Here is a 22,022-nt window from a genome sequence, read left to right as displayed (position 1 = left end):
ACACCACTATTACAGGAGGTTAGAATTAATAAATAAATAAAGAAGAAATCACACACTTGCAACACGGTTTCCTAGAAAGCCCCCTGCTAATTCAGCACTGCCCTGGCACCGTGACCAGGCTGTGGCACAGCAGTGTCAGAGGGTTTGTGACACCAGTCAGCTGCTGGGAGCACGGAAATAACCCCCCAGGAGAATGTAAACTGGCCAGGGCTGCCCCATTAAATCATATCAACACGGGCACAGCGGGCTCCTTTTCCACAGGGTGCATTTATCACAGCTAGCAGGTATTACAGACCGTGTCTCACCACTGCCCAGCTCCAACATCCCTCACCCAGAGGCTTCTGGCAGCAAAGCCTGCAGCCCTTTATTGCTCCCTCTCTATCAGGGAGATAACTGCACACTGTAAAACTCCATTTAACACCTGCACCTGGATGGCTCTGTGCTTCCAGGAGGCAGAAATCCTCTGACCTGTGTCACTCCCAAACCTTACCAGCACATTTATTTTGTGTGTTCCCACAAGGAAGGCGCTGCTGTCAATAAACCACAGCAATACTGCACAATTCAGATTCTTGGATTGCTTCAGTGTCATCTGCAATGGGTAAAAACTGATTTTTCAGTTCTGCTTCTTTTGAATGTTGCAGCAGAGACAGGGAAATCAAAGAGCTAAACTTTAGTATCAGGTTAAAGAATTACATGAGACTTCTCAAATTTCAGTAAGTTCAAAATATAGTTTGTCCTTGAAATTTATGACCCATAACAGAAGAAGTTCAGAGCTGCTTGCAGGAACATTCTACTTCTGCTGTTTTGTAGCCATGTACTCAGTGCCAAAACAGGAAACAACTGAATGGAGCGTCAGCGTCAGAAAACAACTCAAGTTCCCTTCTTCTTCTTCACATCCATCTCTATTTTCCCTCCCAGATACTCAATCTGCTCCAGGAGTGCATCTTGGACATTATTGGAAGGATAGAGATGTTTGAGAATGTGAAATGGCCTTTTCTTGACAGCTGTTGTGCAAAAGCAAAGCTTTGCTATCTGTATCATCAAACAAAGTCAGTGCCAGGAAATAAACCACACTCTCATTAAAGTGTCAAGAGGTTCTAACTCAGTTGCTCTTCTTCTGTAAGAAAAATAACCACCGAGATGAGATCCAGATCTTGATTTGCCCAAACATTAGGGGGTCTCTACATGAAGAGTTTTGGTTTAACCTCATCTCAAATAGACTGGTGCATCCCACAGACCAGATATCCACAGAACTCCTGAAGGAATTCAGTCTGCATAGCAAATCCAGCCCTTAATTTGTTTGCAGTATGGGTTTTGTGTGAGTTTAAAAATGTATCAGTGCTGGCCTGTAGGGTATTCCAGGCTTCACAGACTGACAACTGTGGTTATAAACAGTCCTGCTTTCCTAGTTACCTAATATTTTCATTCTGACATCTCACGAAGTCTAAGAGCATTATAGCTTTTACAGAACTACCACCACCAAAAAACCACAAACAAAACCCAAGGCTTTGGAGGCTTCAGAGGAGGAAAAAAGAACCCTGCAAACACTAGAATGTAAGGGAGGGGTGAGAAACACTTCTCACACCTTTCCATGCCCTGTATAACCGAGGTATTTTCTAGAATTTAGACAAGCTGCAAATGGTATATTTCAAATGGGAAAGGAAAGGACAAGAAATGCCCCCCACTGCAGATAGATTACAGTTTCTCAAGGGGATCTCTGGCTTCATGAAATAGGAACCATGGAATAATTTACCATGGAATTTTTACCTATACTCAGAGTCCTGTACTCTCTTTCAGAGATACTGTGTTGATAACCTCAGTTAATGTTAAGAAAGCAACACTGTACTATCTCCCCTACACCTCACATAATCCATTATCACCATTCCCCCAAATCTTGCATAATCCATTACCACCATGTTATCTTAAGATAAATGAACTAATTTGATTAATAAGTAAGAAAGATAATCAAATTGAAGTCCTGCTTCCTCACCAGGTAACACATTCAAAGCCTTACCAGTTAAAAGCTGAACCTTTACAGATTCTTTTTCCTTCCCTCCCACTTTTGGTCCCAGTTTATGCATCTGCTCCAAGACTCCTGGCTCTGAACACATCCTGCTCTTCTATTCAGCTGGGCATGCTGGCACACAGCCCACTGAAGGAATACAAATTTGCAGAATATCTGGCTTTACCTGCAGCTGAGCAGGAATCTGAAAGGCCACTGCAAGGTACTGTACCAGCAGGGAAGGACATCATCACCTTCTGCCTGAAGAGATTCCAGGCTGCCCTTTAGTACTGCATCTGCTGTCCCAGTGGAAGGTCCCTAAATCAGTTGGGAAGATCATTAACACACTCCTCTAATGAACTGTGCCAGCACCTCTGCAATGAGCAGGAGCACACACACACAACAAGCCTGTGTGAGTAATATCAGTGAGTTTGAAAACAACCAGCCCTGAGTATCCGAGTTCCACTCTTCCTACTAAGCCTCCATGAAGTTTTTTAAAGAGTCTTCACTTCAGATTAAGACGTGCACTTCACATGCACTGAGCTACAACCGAAACTCGTCTGTGGTGTTTGTGTCCTTTCACCTTTTCCTGGAAAGTGTGGTGACTAAAAGCCAAATAAACAGCACAGCACTTTAGCTGCTTAACAAACACCGCAATCATTTCACTCAGGACAAACATTTTAAAGAGACAAACTAAGATTGCAAATTTTTGATTTATTTTTCAAAAATGAAACACCAACATTTGCGTAGTTGTCTCAGCAGCATTTTAAACTCAGAGCTGCAGAACTATCACGGCATTATTTTGAATCCTTTTGGAGACTACATGAGTTTAACATGTCTAGTTACCAGCTGGTCTCTGGTAAATCCAAAAACACGGGTCACAGTAACAGGTAACTAGACAAGTCCAGTATTCCCCATCTACAGCCGTGTCTGCTCATCTGTGACACACAGAATTCACTAAAACACCACAAGTGACAAAGAAAAAAGGCAGTTTGCAATTGCCAAGTGATGCTAACCTTGCTGAGATGACTTTCCCCATGGGGTGCTGTACATGAGGAGCTCCTTGCCCAGCACACAGCAGGACCAGAGGGTACAGAGAGCCCCAAAGGCTGCTCCAGGAGAGCCAGAGGAGCTCCAGCTCATTCCCAGCTCATTCCCAGCTCATTCCCAGCTCATTCCCAGCACAGGGCCCACAGCAGCTCCCAGCCCCTCTCTGCTGTGTGTGGAATCAGCCCCAGGAGCAGAACCTGGATCAGAACCTCCCCAGACACCGCACCAGCATCGTGTTCCCTTCCCCAGCCCTCAGCTGCTGAACCCAGGCTCTCTTCTGCCAAAGGAGATGAAGGAAAAGGACCAGTGTTTCCAAAGCACTCCCAAAACACCACCCACACCTTCCTGGGAACACAACTCACCAACTCAGTAGCTTTCCCTCCCGTCCCTAATGGAAAGCAATCGGGGAGCAGCCAGCAGGGAGTTCAGCCAGTGTAAGGCTGTGACTCCTGCAGGGACAGGGACAGGACCTACAAACACACAAGCCCTGAGCAGCACCTGTGTGTGGCTAAAACTTCCAGACACTACCAAGTCATCATCTCCCCTAAATCCATCATTTTTGCTTATGCAGTAGAGATAAATTATTTGTCAAGCTTTGGGACCTTGTAGAGCTTTAATGCTCGAGGCAGTCCTAACAAGTCAGAAAAAGAGGTTTTTTTAAATGGTCTCCTACTGGTGGTGTTGGGGTTTTTTCAGTTTGATTTTATACTTATCCATTTAGCACCAGGACAATTCCCTGGAAGGCATGTGATTCCCTGAATCAGATCACAAGGATTTTTAACCCTGGATTTAGGACAATGTTAACAGGACAATGTCTCTCACATTTCTCATCCTGTTCTGCAGCTCAGAGAGATGAAGAGGTTCCAAGAGAAGGAAACAGACACCTCTCCTGAAAGGTGCCACTGACTACACCAAAGGGGTTAACAGTAATGAAGGCCAAAGAAGTTTACATTACTACCTGAAAACAGGAAATAATCTGACCTCAGAAATTCTGGTGGGTGCTCAAAATAAATATCACAAACCAGGTGGAATCAGAGATGTCTACACAGAGACAATGTGAGAGCAAAAAACTTCCCCAATGTCTGAGGCCTTACAGAACCACATGTGCCTGAAAACAGAAAATCTGAGATGTCAAAGAGCTCCACACTCCTCATATTTACTTATCAAGCTCTTTACAAATCCAACAACTTGACTTGGCACCTTACAACACCTCCCAAAACCACAGGCAATGCAGTGAGTAACAGGGGAAGCAGGAGACTTTGTACACTCCAAGACTTATCATCAATTCCTTTTTCTAATGCTGTTAACACACCATCAGCATTTGCTGCAAAGGGAAAACATGGGCTGGTTCTGAGAACGTGCACACACATAATCCTTTGCTCATCAGAGACTTGGAGCTACAAAAATATACTTCCAGGGTTTACAAAGCAAAATACCATACATTTTTTCACATCACTGCTATTGTCCTTTGAATACCCTAATGTCAAGTTTGTTGTTGTCATTACATTCCAAAATAAACATCTCTGTCTTCTTGGACTGCTAAAACATTAAAAGGTTTCAATGAGAACGAGCCCTTTTTCCAAAGCAGGGATTTTGATCCACACTCTCTCCTCCAAGCAGCCTCTCGTGTTCTCCCTGAGGAGTGGTGCCCAGGGCAGCCCCCAGCAAGGACAGGCAGAAGACACCTCTTGGTTGCTGTAGGAGATGCTGCTCATGGTCTCCAAGTGGATCAGCTCTCAGCTGGGATGCCCCAGCTCCTTTGTTTCCAGCTCAGGAGTCAGTGAGTGCTCTCACTACCATCTCCAGAATCCAGCCTTTGCTGTAAGCAACAGCTGGGACAGAACTCCGCAGCTCTCCTTTCAGGAGGGGGGCATTTCTCTGGGACAGTTTTTTAGGCTCTTGTAGCGATGCTTTTTGTTCCCTGGTTCCTGGAGGCAAGGCAAGAAAGCTTTTGCTGAGCTCCCCGAGCCCACCATGAGCACTGTGGAGAAAAGAAGGGAGCACATCCAGAGGCAGGCCTGGGAATCCTGCATTCCTCCTGCATTGCTGCTGAGAAACTCCTTGGAAACACAAGTGCACTGCTAGATTAACTCTCAATGGTGTATTTTCCATGATGACACAAAGCCAGAAACAAAAGGATTCTTACTCAGGAATCAGAACTTCTGGAGTTTGCCTCGTTTTTATTTTCTTGATTTGAGCTGGTTTGAAAGTCTCTTACCATCATGGAAACAGGATTTTGTGAAAACAGAGTAAGTCTGCAAACCTCATTTTCTACCCCCAGCACTGAATAAAACTAAATTCAGATCTTATCTATTATAATTTCTAGGGTAGTGTAAGCAAGCTATTGGTATTCACAGAAAATACAAATTACAATGGCTTTTCTTTAATACTTACCTGGAGTTAAACAAGTTATATATGCATTTAGAAAGTACAGCCAGTTAAAGCAGTTTTAAGACACCAGCTTGCCATATGCTGTGTTAAAATTAGACTGATTTTTTTTTTAAAAAAGCAACAAATTTATGCATGAAGTAGATCTATTCAGTACACTCAGATTTTGAGGAATGCTTTTTCTCATCCAGTAATATTTGCAGGAAGTTCCAAACAAAGCTTAGTAGAAAAAAGAAGCAAGTTCAGAATGTGATTTTGAAGCTATCTTCACAATATCTCACAGAACTTCAAACATTTTGTTTGATTTAAAAAGCAATGGACTGGTTGCACTAAAAATGCTTATTGTCAGGGTGATAAATACACAACAATGTAATTTTTAGAAGTAATAACATGGGTATCATTGAAAACTAGAGACCTTGTAAGATGGCTAAAAATAGTAATTTGAATTCCTAGCTTAGTCAGCTTGGCCAGAAACAGCTGTGTTCACTGTAACCTCTAATTAGTTTGCATATTCTAAGAGCCCCAAAGATTTTTTTCCCTCTCCAAAACCTTCTAAATTAGCCTTCACAGCACAATGCTGCTACCACACCAGATGCAACACAATATTCAGACTTTAGGGACTTCCCACTACTCTTTCTGAAATGATTCATTTATAAAGGCAAATATTCTCATTTGATAAGGTAATGCCAAGCACCCGGAGCACTCAGAGCCTGCCTGGAAAGGTAAAGACAAGGTCCAGCTCCCAGCTGCTTCAGAGAAAGGAAGGTCTCGGTTCTAACACAAGTAAAATGCTCATTACTTTGAAACACTGAGCAAGCAAAGTCAAAATTTAAAGCAAATTTCTCTTCCCTCAAGGCTAAGGGGTGTCCTTCTGCATAAATAATTTTAATTCACACTGGGTACTCCAACGTGAATCTAAAAGCTAAATTGGACTTTCCCATGTATAGACACACATTAATGAAATAGTCACACCAGGACTACAGAGGGCCACATGTTCAGATCATGTCAATGTTATTTTTCTATTTAAAACACTGTGGGATAAGCATCAGCCATATTTCCAACTTTCTACTAATTCCATCAAAATTCTCCAAGTTACAAGGTTGTATGTAGAACAAAAACACACCAAAAAGGGAGTGGAGGAATTGTTATATAGGAAATTGTGAACTCTTCTTTACCTATTAAAAAATATCATCATTTACATCTTATTCAGTAGCAAACCTCATTCCCATAAAGATGTTTGTATCGTGTGTTGCTTCACTGGCTCTCTTGAGATGCAGTAAATCATCATACATCTTTAAGCCAGATGTGTGAAAGGGAAAACTCAATCTATTTAGTATCAAGGATCCTCATGCATTCAAACTGATGAACCATACATTACACAGGTACCAGCTCCATAATGTAAGTGGGTCTCTCCCCACATTCTGTTTTTTCCCTATAATTAAGCCTGTAAGACCAAACTCCAGCAAGTTCTAATCTACAGCAAAAGAATGTTTCACCATGCTGGCCATTGGAAAGCAGACAGGCAATGGAACTACAGATTCATTCTGCCAAAGCAAGCTCATTACACTGCTACTAAAAGCTTTTTATCATTTCTAACCTAACAAGATTCCAAGAGTTTAAAGAGAATGTACAATTACCAGGATTGCACAATGCAGGTTCATGCCTCTGCATGCAGGGAAAGGTCAAACTCAAGCTTTGCTCCTCCAGCAGAAGCAGCAAGCAGCCCTGCTCTCAGCAGCTTTGGTTCTCAGCACACTGCCCAGATCCCTCTTTGGGAACCTGAACTAGCTGTAACTGCTTAACTTAACTACCATTTCCAGAAAGTAAAGCATCTTTTCTTAAGAAAGACTTTTGGACAGCAATTGAAGGAACTTGCTGGATCACAAATTTGCATGAGCAGCTTGTTTCAGTTGGGATCTGTTTAACATGGAGGTTGAAGTTATAATCACACATGCCCACTTCACTGTACTTAGAATATTCAAATTTGGAAAGGAAAATCGTAGTGATGATTAAAAGCATACTGAATTCACTGAATGGTGCAACCTACAGGTTGCCAAGCTACTGCAATGCACACAAAAACCTGCTGAGAACAAACAGTACTGCTGAAAACAGATGTTAGATAAAGCAGAATTAGGATACTCCTGGCTTTCCACATGACTGTCTAATTTGTGTTTAGGAAAGCAATCTAACTAAGCGAGGTTAATATTAAACCTTACAGCATTCTGAACCCGAGCTGCTCAGCTCCCAGTCCATGGCTCAAACACCATTTTGGGGTGGCTGGTGTGTCCTGCACGGGCATGGTGGCACTGATGGGGACAGCAGGGACTGCCCAGCCCCTGCCTGGCTCTGGGGCAGGATGGATGCCTGGACACCTCTGTTTGCACCAAGGTTTAACAGAAATTGCACATAAAAGCACAATGTTTATGCAACTACTTCCAGAGCAGTAAACTGCTCTAAGGGTCAGAGAGAAAAAGCCAATTTGCTTTTTGGAAAAGGAAACTTAACCATTAAATACTTACAGCAGAGATGGAAATGTGTAAGAGAATCCACCTATGGCAAACAAGCCTGGCAACTGGCATAAAGACAACCCCTCCCATAACCCCAAAGCAGCCAGACCTTACAAGCTAAAATATATTCAGTATTTTCAGTTCTCCAAGCTGCAAAGCAATGCTTCAAGACACTGACAGAACCAATCCTGTGTTCTTAGAGGATGTTTTAAGTGTCACTACAGGGACAGAGAGCTTTCATGCCCAGCTGTACAGGACATCTTCTCATCTGAAAGCAACTGAGAGTTTATAAAAACAAATGTCAGTGTTAAACAGGGACATCACATAATCAAGGTAAGGGCTCACAGACATCCTGTGCAGGACAGATTAGCACTCTGCACTCCAGCACATGAAAAAGACTGCAAAACTTGACAAGCCAGGCCTTCAAAGGACTGGGGAATGCTCCCCATGCTAATGAAACAGACTGCAGAGAGAGTCATTGTGTGGATCAGATGAGATAAACAGTGTTGCCACTTCATACATCCACTCATCCTGCTAGCTTAAAATAATTAATTCTGAGAACTAAACCAGCTGATTTAGCAAAGCCAAGCAACCCTCACAACTTGTACATCATGCAGGGGCAGTATCCTCTCTAGAAACACAGCACTCCTTGGCAGCCCAGGCCGCTCTGCACCGAGCCCACCACAGCTCATCATCGTGTTCCATTTCCTGCCAGCCAAAGCCAGTCATCCCTTGTGACTAAACATGCTTTAGCACTTGATGTCTACCCCAAATCCTCATTCACAGCTGTGGAACAGATCAGGAACACTTGCAGAAAAAACAACACTAAGAAATGCAATAAATATCTTTCAATAAACCCTCCACACCTTATCACATCCCCTTCCATTCCCCACCCCCAAAGGACAGCTACACCAAAGGCTTCTGAGCACTGATCCACAAATAAAGGTTAACAACTATCAGAATCACACAAAGCTTTTTACATTGTATTATTCTTCTGTAAGTGTTTCAAGACACAATTCTGCCTGTAGAGAGAGAGTTTAATGCGCAGAACACATTGTCAGTGAAGACTTTGGTACAAGAAAACCCAAAAGATGTAGATGTTATTACATGAAAGCAATAAATGTTTGAGTGCCTGCTCCTAACTGGGTAGCAATATTAACTTAGCTGCTCTTGAAAGACAACAAGCACATATCAGTTTTACCACCCAAATTTCACATGGCTGAGAACCCTGCAGGCAGAGCAGCACACAAGCAGTTTCCTGCTGTCAGCCAGTCACTCACAGAGGAGTATCCTGTACACTGGATTGTGTGGGCGACCAAGCAAAGCCTCGTCTGATGGGCTTGGCTCCCAGCGGAGGCTCCTGATGGTCAGCTTTACACAAGTTACAAACATGAAATCAATGACAAATAAGACCTAAGTCAGTGGTTTCCATGAAACCTTTCTGCTCTGTCTGCTTCCTGACAGGCTCTAAAAAGACTGGTAAGATTAGAACTCTCCACTAATGCTCTCACGTGGGCTAATAAATCCAGCAACTCAGCAGCTCTAAAGACTTCACATATTTTCAACCTCCTGTTCCAATCTTTCACCTCCACTGAGCACCAGACGAGTGTGATGGACACAGGACAGAGAAGTTCCAGGAGCTGGGGGCCCCTGAAAACAGCCCTGCTCCTAATTAAACTCTTAAGGAAGAAAATAAAAACATTTTCCAGAGCTGGGCAGCTGTCCACCCCCACTCCTTGACTAGGTAAAATTCCCCATATCTCTTCCACTTCTGGAAATATTCAGAAATTCTGTCCAATGTGTCAATATGTATTTTAGCTGTTTAATAAGCTATGTAGTATTTTTCCAGTTCTTGCTCCAATGACCCACCCTTTCCTTCTTTCCAAAAGAAGTTCCTCTTACTAAAACCTCTTGTTTGTGTCAGAGTTGTGCTTTTCCTGTAGCCCCATCTTTAGTCACTGATGGCTATGCAAATGTTAAGGAAGGAGACACAATCCCACATGAGGATGGCAGAGGTTTAGTCCTACAAGCAGCTGCAGTGACTGTACAGAAGACAGTGGAAAAAACAGTCCCCACATAATAAAAATGGAATTGAGATCTTCTGAACGAGCATGGGTTATTTTTCATGTCAGAAAAAGGAAGTATACTCTTCCTTAGTCAAAGATGCATTTTTAAAATAGATTTCACATTTTACTTCCTGCCATCACATTAAAAGGTCAGGCTGTTTATGTTACTGTAACCTGTGACTGTGGGATCAGGAATGGTATAAACAAGCAATTCTCATTGAACTGTGCACAAGGGAAGAAGGTTATGAGAACATTCCTCTCTATGTGTAGAACACTTGTTCCATATAAATATAAAGAATCAGAGAAACAGAGTGTCTTTTGTAGGATGGCTCTCAGCATCAAGGACTTGACGAATCAAGTACTTGACAGAAGCAGCATAAAATTCTGGGAACTCCAGATACAAGCAAAAGCACCTGAGAGATCACAGATATAATAGCCACAATAGGACTCTGGAGTAGCATTTTGAACTAGCAATTATTTCAGTACATGAAGTACAGAGAGCTTTCAGCCCAGAGGGGAGGGTGGGGAGGGTTTCCCCTGCCTGCAGCGAGGTCTGCCCAGCTCCAAACTCACCCCTAAATTCTACAGAGGTTTTTCTTTAATTGCCCAAACTGGCAGAATGCAAAACCTGCTGGATTGTTGCCTTATTTTCTGTTTCTGTTGATGCAGAAACTGTTTTAACCTTCTGAGGAGAAGAAAAAGGATGCATAAAACAATGTAAATCTGACTAAACGATCTCTTCATCATGAGTGAAACAGGTAAATCTTCACCCTCAGTGCCAAAGGCGACTTTTGACTCCTTAACCACATGTTCCTAAACATCAACCAAAAGCTGAGACACCTTACACATAGAAAGAGTACAGAATTCAAAATAAGAAAAAACAGAATTAAAAACATTTCTAAAAGTTGCATATTATGCCAGCTCATTTTCCTTCCCAACCAGGACAGAAATTTTTTTCTACTCTTCTATGAACCTGCTTTCTTAAATGCAGAAAATGCAACCCAATTTGAAAGTAGATCAGCTATCACTATTAGCAGAATCACATGCATTTCCAAGAATCACTTTTACCAGTTTTTCTTGGTATAATATGACAGGCAAGCTGTTGAATCTTAGCTGTATCCTGCGTGGGTGAGAGAAAAAGCACATCTGAATTCACAGGCTTTGGTAGAAAATGAATTGGCATTTTTACTACAGGATCTACAAAGTGAACACACAAAGGCATTTGGATGCTCTATCAAAGTGCCTCTCCCAGTCAAACCAGCAAGGGCATGTCTCCTGGCACCAGAGAGGAAAAAACCACCTCTTCTGCAGATCAACATGAAACAAGCTGACCAATGACTAAAAAAAACCCAGAAACCAGAAAACCTCAATGGTGAGCGCTGCAAACATCCAAGCCCAGAGATCAGATGGAGTCCTGGTTCATTATGAACACTGCAGAGAGCAATGAGTAAGGAATCACTGAGTATCCTCAGGTACCTAATGAGCCTAAACTCACAATCCAAACCTGGGTCATGCAAGTGACACTGATTTCAAACCTGGCAATTCTCATGTTTACAAGAAAGCAGCAGAGATATTTCAGTGTAAGCCACATCTTATGAAGTCTCAGCTAAAGAGACCCCTTGGAGAAAGTCCATTTGCAAAGCAGGCACTACAGGAAAACATTCAATTTTAATGTTTAGTTAACTACAGGATGAACTGTTATTTCAAACCTACCCAGCGTATTTAGAAAGTTATTTTAGTTTGAAAAATATTTGGTCTACCACTACCACATTTTATTCTCTGCTTACAAGGGCTATTTCTATTTGAATTTACCATCATTTGGCATGTGGCCAGCACTCTTTCTCCTCACCACTTTCCCTCCATCCATGTGTGATTCCAGCACACAGAGGAGGCAATGGTACCGTGTGGAAGAACACACTAACACCATGAAACCCTTCCAAAAATGCTCAGAAGCAGGTGAGTGCTTTGTGCACATTGTATGATTTCTAATTTTTTTAGCAAATGATAAGCAAACAGGCTCCATTTTTCCATGTTCTGCTCCCAGCTAGACTATCACAGAAGCTCTGTGTTCATGTATTTAGATTTTAAACTCTGTAGATAAGCAAGAGCAGGTGGCTCAGTAGCTGTATGTAATGGGACTTACCCAATCTGAAATCTGCCAGCAGCAGACACAAGTGGTGCTGCTTTGAAAAAGCCAGCAGCAAAAGCTAACCCAGGTACAGAGTGCCCTGAGCCAGTCCCAGGGGACAAAGCTGCCATCACCTGCAGCCAAACAGCAGCTCTGGATTCAGGAGGATCCTGACTTTGTGAGCCACACACACTTTGCTCCTCCATCACTAACCCTGCACACAGGTAGGACTCAGTGTACAGCCCAGGGAAACACGGAATATCTTCAACTTACTGAAGGAACACAGAGCCTCCCTGCAACCCTGACTTCTAAACCAGCTTTCCACAACCACAGCCAATTATGCTGAGCCTCAAATGAATCAACAGAGCACAAATTAAGCAGTGGCAAGGCAGTGCATGCAGAGACCTGCAGCTAGAACTGGCAGAATAAAACATAAAGATTCATTTATAAAAAGTCATGTTCAAGCCACAATTTATCTGCTGCTTAGCAGCCGAGCAAAGGAGTAACCCAAATGCTTCCAGACTGCAGCCTGCACTCCTGCTGCAGCTCATAAACCAACACCTCTTGAAGAGCTTCCTGTCCATTGACTGCCAATACACAACACAACCACACTGCTACAAGTCTTCAGGGTCAACCATCTCACAGTTTACTTTCAGCATCAAAATCCATCCACAGATTCTACAAACATTTTTCCAGAGATGGTGAATACCTAAAAAAATTCCCAAGCCTCTTCCCTCTTGATAGAGGGATATCCAAATTGTCCACAATACCTTTCTATCTTCCTCCCATAATCTGAATGAAGTTAATTCGTTTTCATAATTTGTAGTGTTTCAGTTTAGCTTAGAGAGGTTTGAAAAACTAGCATTCACATTAGTATTTGGTTAAAAAGACCCTCAAAAATTAATAAAGAAACTGAGAACAGTTATTTACAGGCCTCAAACCCAACTCCAACTCAGCTTTCCAGAGAGAGATCTGTTTTCAGGATATCATTTCCAAACGATATCCAGTTCTTTCTCATTATATATTCCACTAAAGATAAAAATTAGAAAAGAGTGCACATTTTAATTTCTTTTTGCTACCTTCACATGGAAAACTCTGCATGAGCTGTCCCCAGATGTCAGCTCTGCCTCCATCCATAGTGAATGGAATCCCCAGTTGAATGGTACATCAGTAAATAATTCAGAGGTATTTTTACTGCTCCTGATAAGCACATCAAAGTTAATATCACTGGCCAACAAACTAAAGTCAACATATCTGGTTTATATAAACACAAGAAGCAACTCTACCTGTATTTGAGGGTTGTGTTTTTAAGATAATATCTCATTCTATCACCCCATGTGAGAAGTTAGAAACTAAAATATCTCCTAAAGCTCTGAAAGACTTCTGCCTGTAAAACCACTGTGAAAATCCAGCATTGCACTCACTGTGAGCAAGTGACAACCCAGTGTTGCTTTGATGTTCTGGACAAATATCTACTTTTCCTCCCTGCTCTAAAAGCCTACACTGTGCTTTCCTTAGCTTTGGGGTATGGGTTTTTTGTTGTGACATCTCCAGAGAGAATGCTTTTCATTCCAATAGCTGCTTCTAATGACAGTTCTGCAGGGAGCATGTCATTCACCTACCTCTAAGCATTTGTTTTCTGCTGCCACCTTTACCACATGGTAAAGCTCACATTCCTCTAACTTACTGTTTTATGGGAGAGGATTTGAATTTGAATGTGCCTTTTTTATGCTTATGTTTCTCTAAAACACAAGCAACAGCCGGAACCTGAGCAGTTCTTTTTCTCACTTGGGTCACTGAACAACCTCCACAGGATCTCATGGCCCATAGTTCTTGTAGCAAGTAAACCTAGAGGAAAGTAAGGGACAGAAATAGGTACTAAAAACCAAAAAAACATTCAGGGAAACCCCAGACTGTGAGAACATGAAGAACTTCATCATTGCTCACCCTGCTCTGACCAGCTGTACAGAGAATGGTTCCACTACTGTGCAGTGCCCAAGACATGATTGTCACAAAATCACCTAAACGAGGTCTTCATTTTGAAATGTTTGTGTCCCCATCCGGGGATTATTTTTGCTGAAAAAAGAAAGCAATCTAATTTCTATTTTCTCACAACTGTACTATCATAGCTGAGCACAGCTTCCGCTCGTCCAAGAAAATAAAGCAGCATGGACAATTTTAACCCTTCCAAGTCATGTGGCACCCAGACAAGTCCCCCTGAGCCACACCTCCCCATCTACTGCCAATTCCTCCTGGAGATGCTGTGCTGTATCTGGAGATAACAGACTGAGACAAGAACGGGAGCGAGCTGCAGTCTGCTCCACCTGCAGCACTGCTGAGAGCTGTGGATTTCAGCAGCTACTCTGAGGTACCAGAAGCCCCAGTTACCCTAGGGGAGGATGCTTTTCTGCACCAATCACATACATTGTTCTACTTACTGCACTCTTCAAGCAAAAACCAGCGCTGCAGGAAAACTGCTTTGTTAATGTCACAGCTCAGACACCAAAAGCACAGATTACAGAGGAGTGCACTGTTCTTCCAGACGTGACCTGCCACGATGCCATTTCCAACTGCTTATTTAAAAGCAGGATGCAGTTGAGAAACTGAATTTCATGACATAGATGCACATATCTACTAATCAATCAGGGGAAAAAAATAAGTAAAAACCCACTCCCTGTGCTTGTCAATAGTTGGATACAAATCAAAGAATCACTTTAGTCCTTTTTTAAATTGAATTCTAGTCCGCAATCAAAGCTCCTGCTGTGCCACAGTTTGAGCAGGCCACTGAGTCATATCATTCAAAAAGAGCAGGACAAAAATATCACTGAATGCTGATCCCTCATTGAAAATGGGCCATTCTCTCATTCTACCTAGATATTTCACTGCTGTAATTAAATTGTACCTGTAGAAATGTACCACTCGAATTACAAAGCTCTATTACCCAAAATCATTTCCTGAGCACTAAGCCTGCAACACACCAAATCATGCAGAACAGTTCAGCAAAAACATAACGTCATATATCCACATGACTTTCATACAGTCAGCAAGCACTGACACCCGGCAGGGAAGGGAAATGTAGGAAATGGACCTTCTGAAAAGCAGCCTTAACATTTCACGCTTATTCTCTAAATGCCAGACAACTGAAGATGTTCACGCTGCAAGCTATTACTGTTAAAACTCGCCTGCTGCGATTCTGAAACTGAAGTCCGTTTATTTCACTTTTATACAACTCCTTCTCTCAATGGTCTATTGCCAGAGAAATTCACACTGAAAGAAGCGAAGCTCAACGTCTATATTGCAGGCCATTCATTTATGCAATACACCAGCTTAAACATTCAAATGGATGTTACAGCAATGCTGCCTGATCTGACTGAACACATCCTCCCAGTCATTCATGTATTTCAGCTTCTCTTAAGCTTCGTTTTAGATAAAGCTGTGAAGAACTTTTAAAGATAAAAGCACTAACTTCTGTGGCTTGTATGTGAAACTGGATCCAGAAATCAAATATTATTGTAAGCATTCACATTTGTCACAGGGTTGTTTTAAGTATCACAAAAAAATCTAAATGCAGCAAACAGCACGACTGAAACCCAGTTCCAGTTCCACAAGTACTGCTAACACGCTGTTTCAGGCTCTGTTTTATGATTAGGGTGACTGCAAAGCTAAATGCATTTGATGCCCCCTTCGCTGCTTTTCTGTTCCACCCAAAGACAAATCTGATGGATTCGCTGCCATCGGCTCGGGAGGGGCAGCTCGAGCAGCTCACCCGGACCGATGTGCCCGGGGCATCTCCTCCGGGGGCATCTCCTCCCTGGGCATCTCCTCCCGGGCATCTCCTCCCTGGGCATCTCCTCCCGGGCATCTCCTCCCGGGCATCTCCTCCCTGGGCATCTCCTCCCGGGCATCTCCTCCCTGGGCATCTCCTCCCGGGCATCTCCTCCCGGGCATCTCCTCCCTGGGCATCTCCTCCCTGGGCATCTCCTCCCGGGCATCTCCTCCCTGAGCATCTCCTCCGGGGCATCTCCTCCCTGGGCATCTCCTCCCGGGGCATCTCCTCCCTGGGCATCTCCTCCCTGGGCATCTCCTCCCGGGCATCTCCTCCCTGGGCATCTCCTCCCGGGCATCTCCTCCCTGGGCATCTCCTCCCGGGCATCTCCTCCCGGGCATCTCCTCCCTGGGCATCTCCTCCCGGGCATCTCCTCCCTGGGCATCTCCTCCCGGGCATCTCCTCCCGGGCATCTCCTCCCTGGGCATCTCCTCCCTGGGCATCTCCTCCCGGGCATCTCCTCCCTGAGCATCTCCTCCGGGGCATCTCCTCCCTGGGCATCTCCTCCCGGGGCATCTCCTCCCTGGGCATCTCCTCCCTGGGCATCTCCTCCCGGGCATCTCCTCCCTGGGCATCTCCTCCGGGGCATCTCCTCCGGGGCATCTCCTCCCTGGGCATCTCCTCCGGGGCATCTCCTCCCTGGGCATCTCCTCCCTGGGCATCTCCTCCCGGGCATCTCCTCCCGGGCATCTCCTCCCGGTCAGCCCGGCCGGGGTCCCGCCCGCCGCGGGGAGCGGGGACAGCTCCCGGTGTCCTTGGGGCGGGGGAGGCGGGCAGCGGTGCCCGGGCAGGGCAAGGCAGGGCAGGGCAGGGCAGGGCAGGGCAGGGCAGGGCAGGGCAGGGCAGGGCTGGCCCTCGGGGATCACCGGCGGCATCGCGGGGAGAGGGAGGCACGGGAGGCACAGGGAGGCACGGGAGGCACAGGAGGCACGGGAGGCACAGGAGGCACAGGAGGCACAGGAGGCACAGGAGGGCACAGGAGGCACAGGGAGGTACAGGGGGCACAGGAGGCACGGGAGGCACGGGAGGCACAGGAGGCACAGGGAGGCACAGGAGGCACAGGAGGCACAGGGAGGCACAGGAGGCACAGGAGGCACAAGAGGGCACAGGAGGCACAGGAGGCACAGGGAGGTACAGGGGCACAGGAGGCACAGGAGGCACAGGAGGCACAGGAGGCACAGAGAGGCAGCGGGAGCAGCCGGAGCAGCCGGAGCAGCCGGAGCAGCCGGGGCAGCCGGGGCAGCCGGGGCAGCCGGAGCAGCCGGAGCAGCCGGAGCAGCCGGAGCAGCGCTCCTCGCCCGCCGCGGGGGCAGACCGGCCGGGCGCTGCCCCTCACCTGGTAGATGGCGGCCCAGCTGGCGGCCTGGTCGAGCCGCTGGAACTCCTTCTCGATCTCCATGGCGGGGGCCTGGCCCCCCGCGCCGCTCGGGCTGCAGCTGCTGCCGAGGCCGCGGCGGCTGTGCCCGGCCCCCGCCCTCCGCTGCCGCCGGAACTGCGCACCCGCCCCGGCGACGCGACGTCCGGGGCGGTGGGAGCGGGACAGCGCCCGCCCTGTGGGCCGGGGGCTGCGGGCAGGGCCGGGGCTGCGGGGCCGGGCAGGGGCTGCGGGGGAGGGCAGGGGCAGCGCGGCTGGTGCCGGCCACCAGCGGGCCGGGCCCGGGGCCCCCCAGCCCCCCCAGCCCCTTCAGCCTCCCCAGCCCCCCAGCCCCCTCAGCCCCCCCAGCCTCCCCAGCCTCCCCAGCCCCCTCAGCCCCCTCAGCCTCCCCAGCTCCCCCAGCCCCCCTCAGCCCCCCCAGCCCCCCCAGCCTCCCCAGCCTCCCCAGCCCCCTCAGCCCCCTCAGCCCCCCCAGCTCCCCCAGCCCCCTCAGCCTCCCCAGCCCCCTCAGCCTCCCCAGCCCCCCCAGCCCCCTCAGCCCCCTCAGCCCCCCCAGCCCCCTCAGCCCCCCCAGCCCCCTCAGCCTCCCCAGCCCCCTCAGCCCCCCCAGCCCCCTCAGCCTCCCCAGCTCCCCCAGCCCCCTCAGCCCCCTCAGCCTCCCCAGCCCCCTCAGCCTCCCCAGCCCCCCTCAGCCCCCTCAGCCCCCCCAGCCCCCTCAGCCTCCCCAGCTCCCCCAGCCTCCCCAGCCCCCTCAGCCTCCCCAGCCTCCCCAGCTCCCTCAGCCTCCCCAGCCCCCTCAGCCCCCCCAGCCTCCCCGGCCCCGTTTGCGGTGAGGACGCGGCGGAGCGGAGCCGTTCGGGCCGGGCCGGGCTCTCGGCAGGAGCGGCCGAGGCCCGCGGTGGTCCCGGCAGGAGCAGCCGCAGCCCCAGTTGTGCACAGGAAGGCGCTGGGGCAGGCACTGCCAGATGTGGTTGTGCAGAGGATGGGCTCGCTTAGCGACCGCCGAGACATTCCACCTGGCTGCACTCAGAGGATGGACAGGGTTTTCTCTGACGGTCCGCGGATGAAATGTACTTGTGTCAGTTGCCCCATGCCTTTTGATGTAAGGAAATGAACAAGCTCCGGATGCTGTTTGACCATCCGTTCTCGGCTCTCGCATTCCTGCTCTGGAATGGCCATCGCTATCCAGGTGCTATGGTCCTGTCCCAGGAGGCAAAGCTGCCACTCTAGCTCAGCCTTTTCATAAGGCCGTCCATTTCCAAATGGAGCTGTAGCCTACACATCTCAGAGAGCCCTGTCCTTACTCCTGGATTTGAAATCCAGATATTCCAACCATACAGATATAAATATCCCAAGTAAATTGATATTTGGCTGAAGATTTCACAGAGTAACCTAGAAAATCAGTGTATCTCATATTTCTTCATAAATCTCTGTCCATCTCTGTGTCAATATGCATGACAAGTAATATTTTAAATGTGTCAGTCTGGTTCAATAAATGATTTTACTAAATAACTGGAATTTTTTGAGTGGGTACATTACTTTATAAATATTTGCTTTTACCTGTGTATGCCCATATAAAATAAGAAGCGATTTGCAGCAGTGGCACACACTGTGACTCTCATTTTGGTGAAGCACAGCAAACTGATGGATGTGCCGCAGAATTCTGGCTTTTCTTTTACATACAATGATATCTAGGGCTAGAAAACTGGGACCCTCTCAATATGTGGATGCCAATTTATGCCAAATCATAGAATCACAGAGTCGTTTGGGTTGGAAAATCCCTCCCAGCCCATGGAGTCCCAGCTGTGCCCACCTTGTCCCAGAGCACTCAGTGCCACCTCCAGGAATTGCTGGGACACTCCAGGGATGGGATCCAACCCTCCCTGGGCAGTTCCAGTGCCTGAGCTCCCTTTCCATGGGGAAATTCCTGCTGCTGTCCCCCCTGAGCTCCCCTGGCCCAGCCTGAGGCCGTTCCCTCTCCTCCTGTCCCTGTTCCCTGTGAGCAGATCCCAAATCCCCCCCGGCTGTCCCCTCCTGCCAGGGACTTGTGCAGAGCCACAAGGGCCCCCTGATCCCCCTTTGCTCCAGGCTGAGCCCCCCCAGCTCCCTCAGCAATTCTCCAGCCCCTTTCCAGCTCCCTCAGCCCCCTCACAGGACAGTCCAGACCCTTTCCCAGCTTTGTGGATACACTCCTGCATAACACCTTTACCTCTATGGCCCCATAACACCTTTACCTCTATGGCCCCCATAAGACCTTTACCTCTGTGGCCCCATAACAGCTTTATCTGTATGGCCCCATAACACCTTTACCTCTATGGCCCCATAACACCTTTATCTCTATGGCCCCATAACAGCTTTACCTCTATGGCCCCATAACACCTTTACCTCTATGGCCCCCATAAGACCTTTACCTCTGTGGCCCCATAACACCTTTACCTCTGTGGCCCCCATAACACCTTTACCTCTATGGCCCCCATAACACCTTTACCTCTATGGCCCCCATAACACCTTTATCTGTATGGCCCCCATAACACCTTTACCTCTATGGCCCCCATAACACCTTTACCTCTGTGGCCCCATAACACCTTTACCTCTGTGGCCCCATAACAGCTTTACCTCCATGGCCCCCATAACAGCTTTACCTCTATGGCCCCCATAACACCTTTACCTCTGTGGCCCCATAACAGCTTTACCTCTTCAGACCCCGAACCTAGAGAGGGAATTGGGATGTTCGTGGGTTGGGGTTGCTGGGTCCTTGTGCCCTGATGAGCGTGGGAACAGCAGCAGCTGTGAGGGGCCAACGTCGCTTCAGTGCCACACGGCAGGGGACAGGAGCCGGGCAGTGCCACACGGCAGGGGACAGCCTGGCGGTGCCACACGGCAGGGGACAGGAGCCGGGCAGTGCCACACGGCAGTGCCACACGGCAGGGGACAGCCTGGCAGTGCCACACGGCAGGGGACAGCCTGGCCGCGGGGACAGCGGGGACAGCCTGGCAGCGGCATTGGGCTGGGACCAGGGGCCAGGTGAGCAAAGATGAGAGTGAGGAGAAGGAGATGCGACATCAGAGGTGGGACTGGGACTCCACACCAGGCCGGGGGTCAGCGTGTCAGGGAACGACGTTGTGCCCGTGGTACCTCAGGTGTGAGGGCTGGGGGGATCCCTCAGGTGTGAGGGTTGGGGGGATCCCTCAGGTGTGAGGGTTGGGGGGATCCCTCAGGTGTGTGAGAGTTGGGGGGATCCCTCAGGTGTGTGAGAGTTGGGGGGATCCCTCAGGTGTGTGAGGGTTAGGGGGGTCCCTCAGGTGTGCGAGGGCCGGGGTCCCTCTCCGCACACCGCAGCCGGTGTGCTGTGCCCGGAGGAGCTCCGGCGAGGAGCCCAGGGAGATGGAGCCCAGGGAGATGGAGCCCAGGGAGATGGAGCCCCGGGAGATGGAGCCCAGGGGAGATGGAGCCCAGGGAGATGGAGCCCAGGGGAGATGGAGCCCAGGGGAGATGGAGCCCAGGGAGATGGAGCCCAGGGAGATGGAGCACCGGGAGATGGAGCCCAGGGAGATGGAGCCCAGGGAGATGGAGCCCAGGGAGATGGAGCCCCGGGAGATGGAGCCCAGGGAGATGGAGCCCAGGGGAGATGGAGCCCAGGGAGATGGAGCCCAGGGAGATGGAGCCCAGGGAGATGGAGCCCAGGGAGATGGAGCACCGGGAGATGGAGCTCTGGGAGAAGGAGCCCCGGGAGATGGAACCCAGCAGAGAAGGAGCCCCGAAGAAGGAGCCCCGGGAGATGCAGCCCCCGAAGAAGCAGCCCTGCGGCAGGCTGGGGCCCGTAGCACTGGCAGGAGCCGCTTGGTGTCACTCGCCCACCGGGAGAGCCGCGGGAGCCAAGGGAGCCGGGCCCGCTGGGCGGCCGTGGCCAGCAGCGCCGGGGGAACGGGCACGGCTCCTCCGCAAGGATTCACACGGTTCCGAGCCGTTCCGTGCTGGGAACGGGTGCTTCTCCAGTTCACACCGTTCCGAGCCGTTCCGTGCTGGGAACGGGCACGGCTCCTCCGCAAGGATTCACACGGTTCCGAGCCGTTCCGTGCTGGGAACGGGTGCTTCTCCAGTTCACACCGTTCCGAGCCGTTCCGTGCTGGGAACGGGCACGGCTCCTCCGCAAGGATTCACATGGTTCCGAGCCGTTCCGTGCTGGGAACGGGTGCTGCTCCAGTTCACACGGTTCCGAGCCGTTCCGTGCTGGGAACGGGCACGGCTCCTCCGCAAGGATTCACACCGCTCCGAGCCGTTCCGTGCTGGGAACGGGTGCTGTGCCAGTTCACACCGTTCCGAGCCGTTCCGCGCTGGGAGCGGGTGCTGTTCCACCGGCACACTATTGCAGTCTGAAGTGCTTCTGCAGGGAAAGTTGGCCCTGGCATAGTCTGGCTTGGGTTGTAAGATTTCTTTGGTGGCTTCTGAACTATTTTCTCCTTAGTAGGAAGCAGTACAAATGAAAAGAAATATAAATCTTACGATACAATTTAGCGATGACTGGGATAGAATAGGAAAGCTAATAGGAATGTCTGGATTGGAATTGTTACAGGAAGGTCTGCTTTCATTTCCAGTCCTGCCTTGCAATGGAAAAAGGGTAAATTAATCTCTGGGTTTATAACTCCAGCTGAAGCCAGAGAGGGCAATACCTGTTTACCC

The 22,022-nt window shown here is 48.4% G+C and overlaps 2 protein-coding genes across 8 annotated transcripts in view; one reads left to right on the top strand and one right to left on the bottom strand.

The window, feature by feature from the left end:
- Positions 1-17,474, bottom strand: part of PTPN1 (protein tyrosine phosphatase non-receptor type 1) — a 32,057-nt gene extending 14,583 nt beyond the window's left edge. Inside the window, exon 1 of one of the 3 annotated variants that reach the window (XR_015277102.1) lies at positions 17,304-17,474. Coding sequence is in view for 1 of the 3 variants with exons in the window: in XM_086853304.1 (XP_086709430.1) it covers positions 17,304-17,366 (63 nt within the window). In the remaining 2 variants the exon portion in view is untranslated. The remainder of the gene's footprint in view (positions 1-17,303) is intronic. The other 2 variants (XR_015277103.1, XM_086853304.1) reach the window with 2 other exon arrangements.
- Positions 17,475-19,992: 2,518 nt separating this feature from the next.
- LOC111938423 (uncharacterized) overlaps positions 19,993-22,022 on the top strand; it is a 114,174-nt gene continuing 112,144 nt past the window's right edge. For 2 of the 5 annotated variants that reach the window (XM_086852536.1, XM_086852535.1), the window contains exon 1: positions 19,993-20,366. In XM_086852536.1, coding sequence (XP_086708662.1) covers positions 20,108-20,366 — 259 coding nt within the window. In that variant the 5' untranslated portion in view covers positions 19,993-20,107. Of the gene's footprint in view, positions 20,367-21,608; positions 21,767-21,915; positions 21,961-22,022 lie in introns of those variants that run through there. The other 3 variants (XR_002868983.2, XR_015276912.1, XR_002868985.2) reach the window with 3 other exon arrangements.

The sequence above is a fragment of the Cyanistes caeruleus genome, chromosome 16, assembly GCF_971803275.1.
Source record: "Cyanistes caeruleus chromosome 16, bCyaCae1.hap1.1, whole genome shotgun sequence".
NCBI lineage: Eukaryota > Metazoa > Chordata > Aves > Passeriformes > Paridae > Cyanistes > Cyanistes caeruleus.
This window is presented reverse-complemented; position numbering and strand designations above follow the sequence as displayed.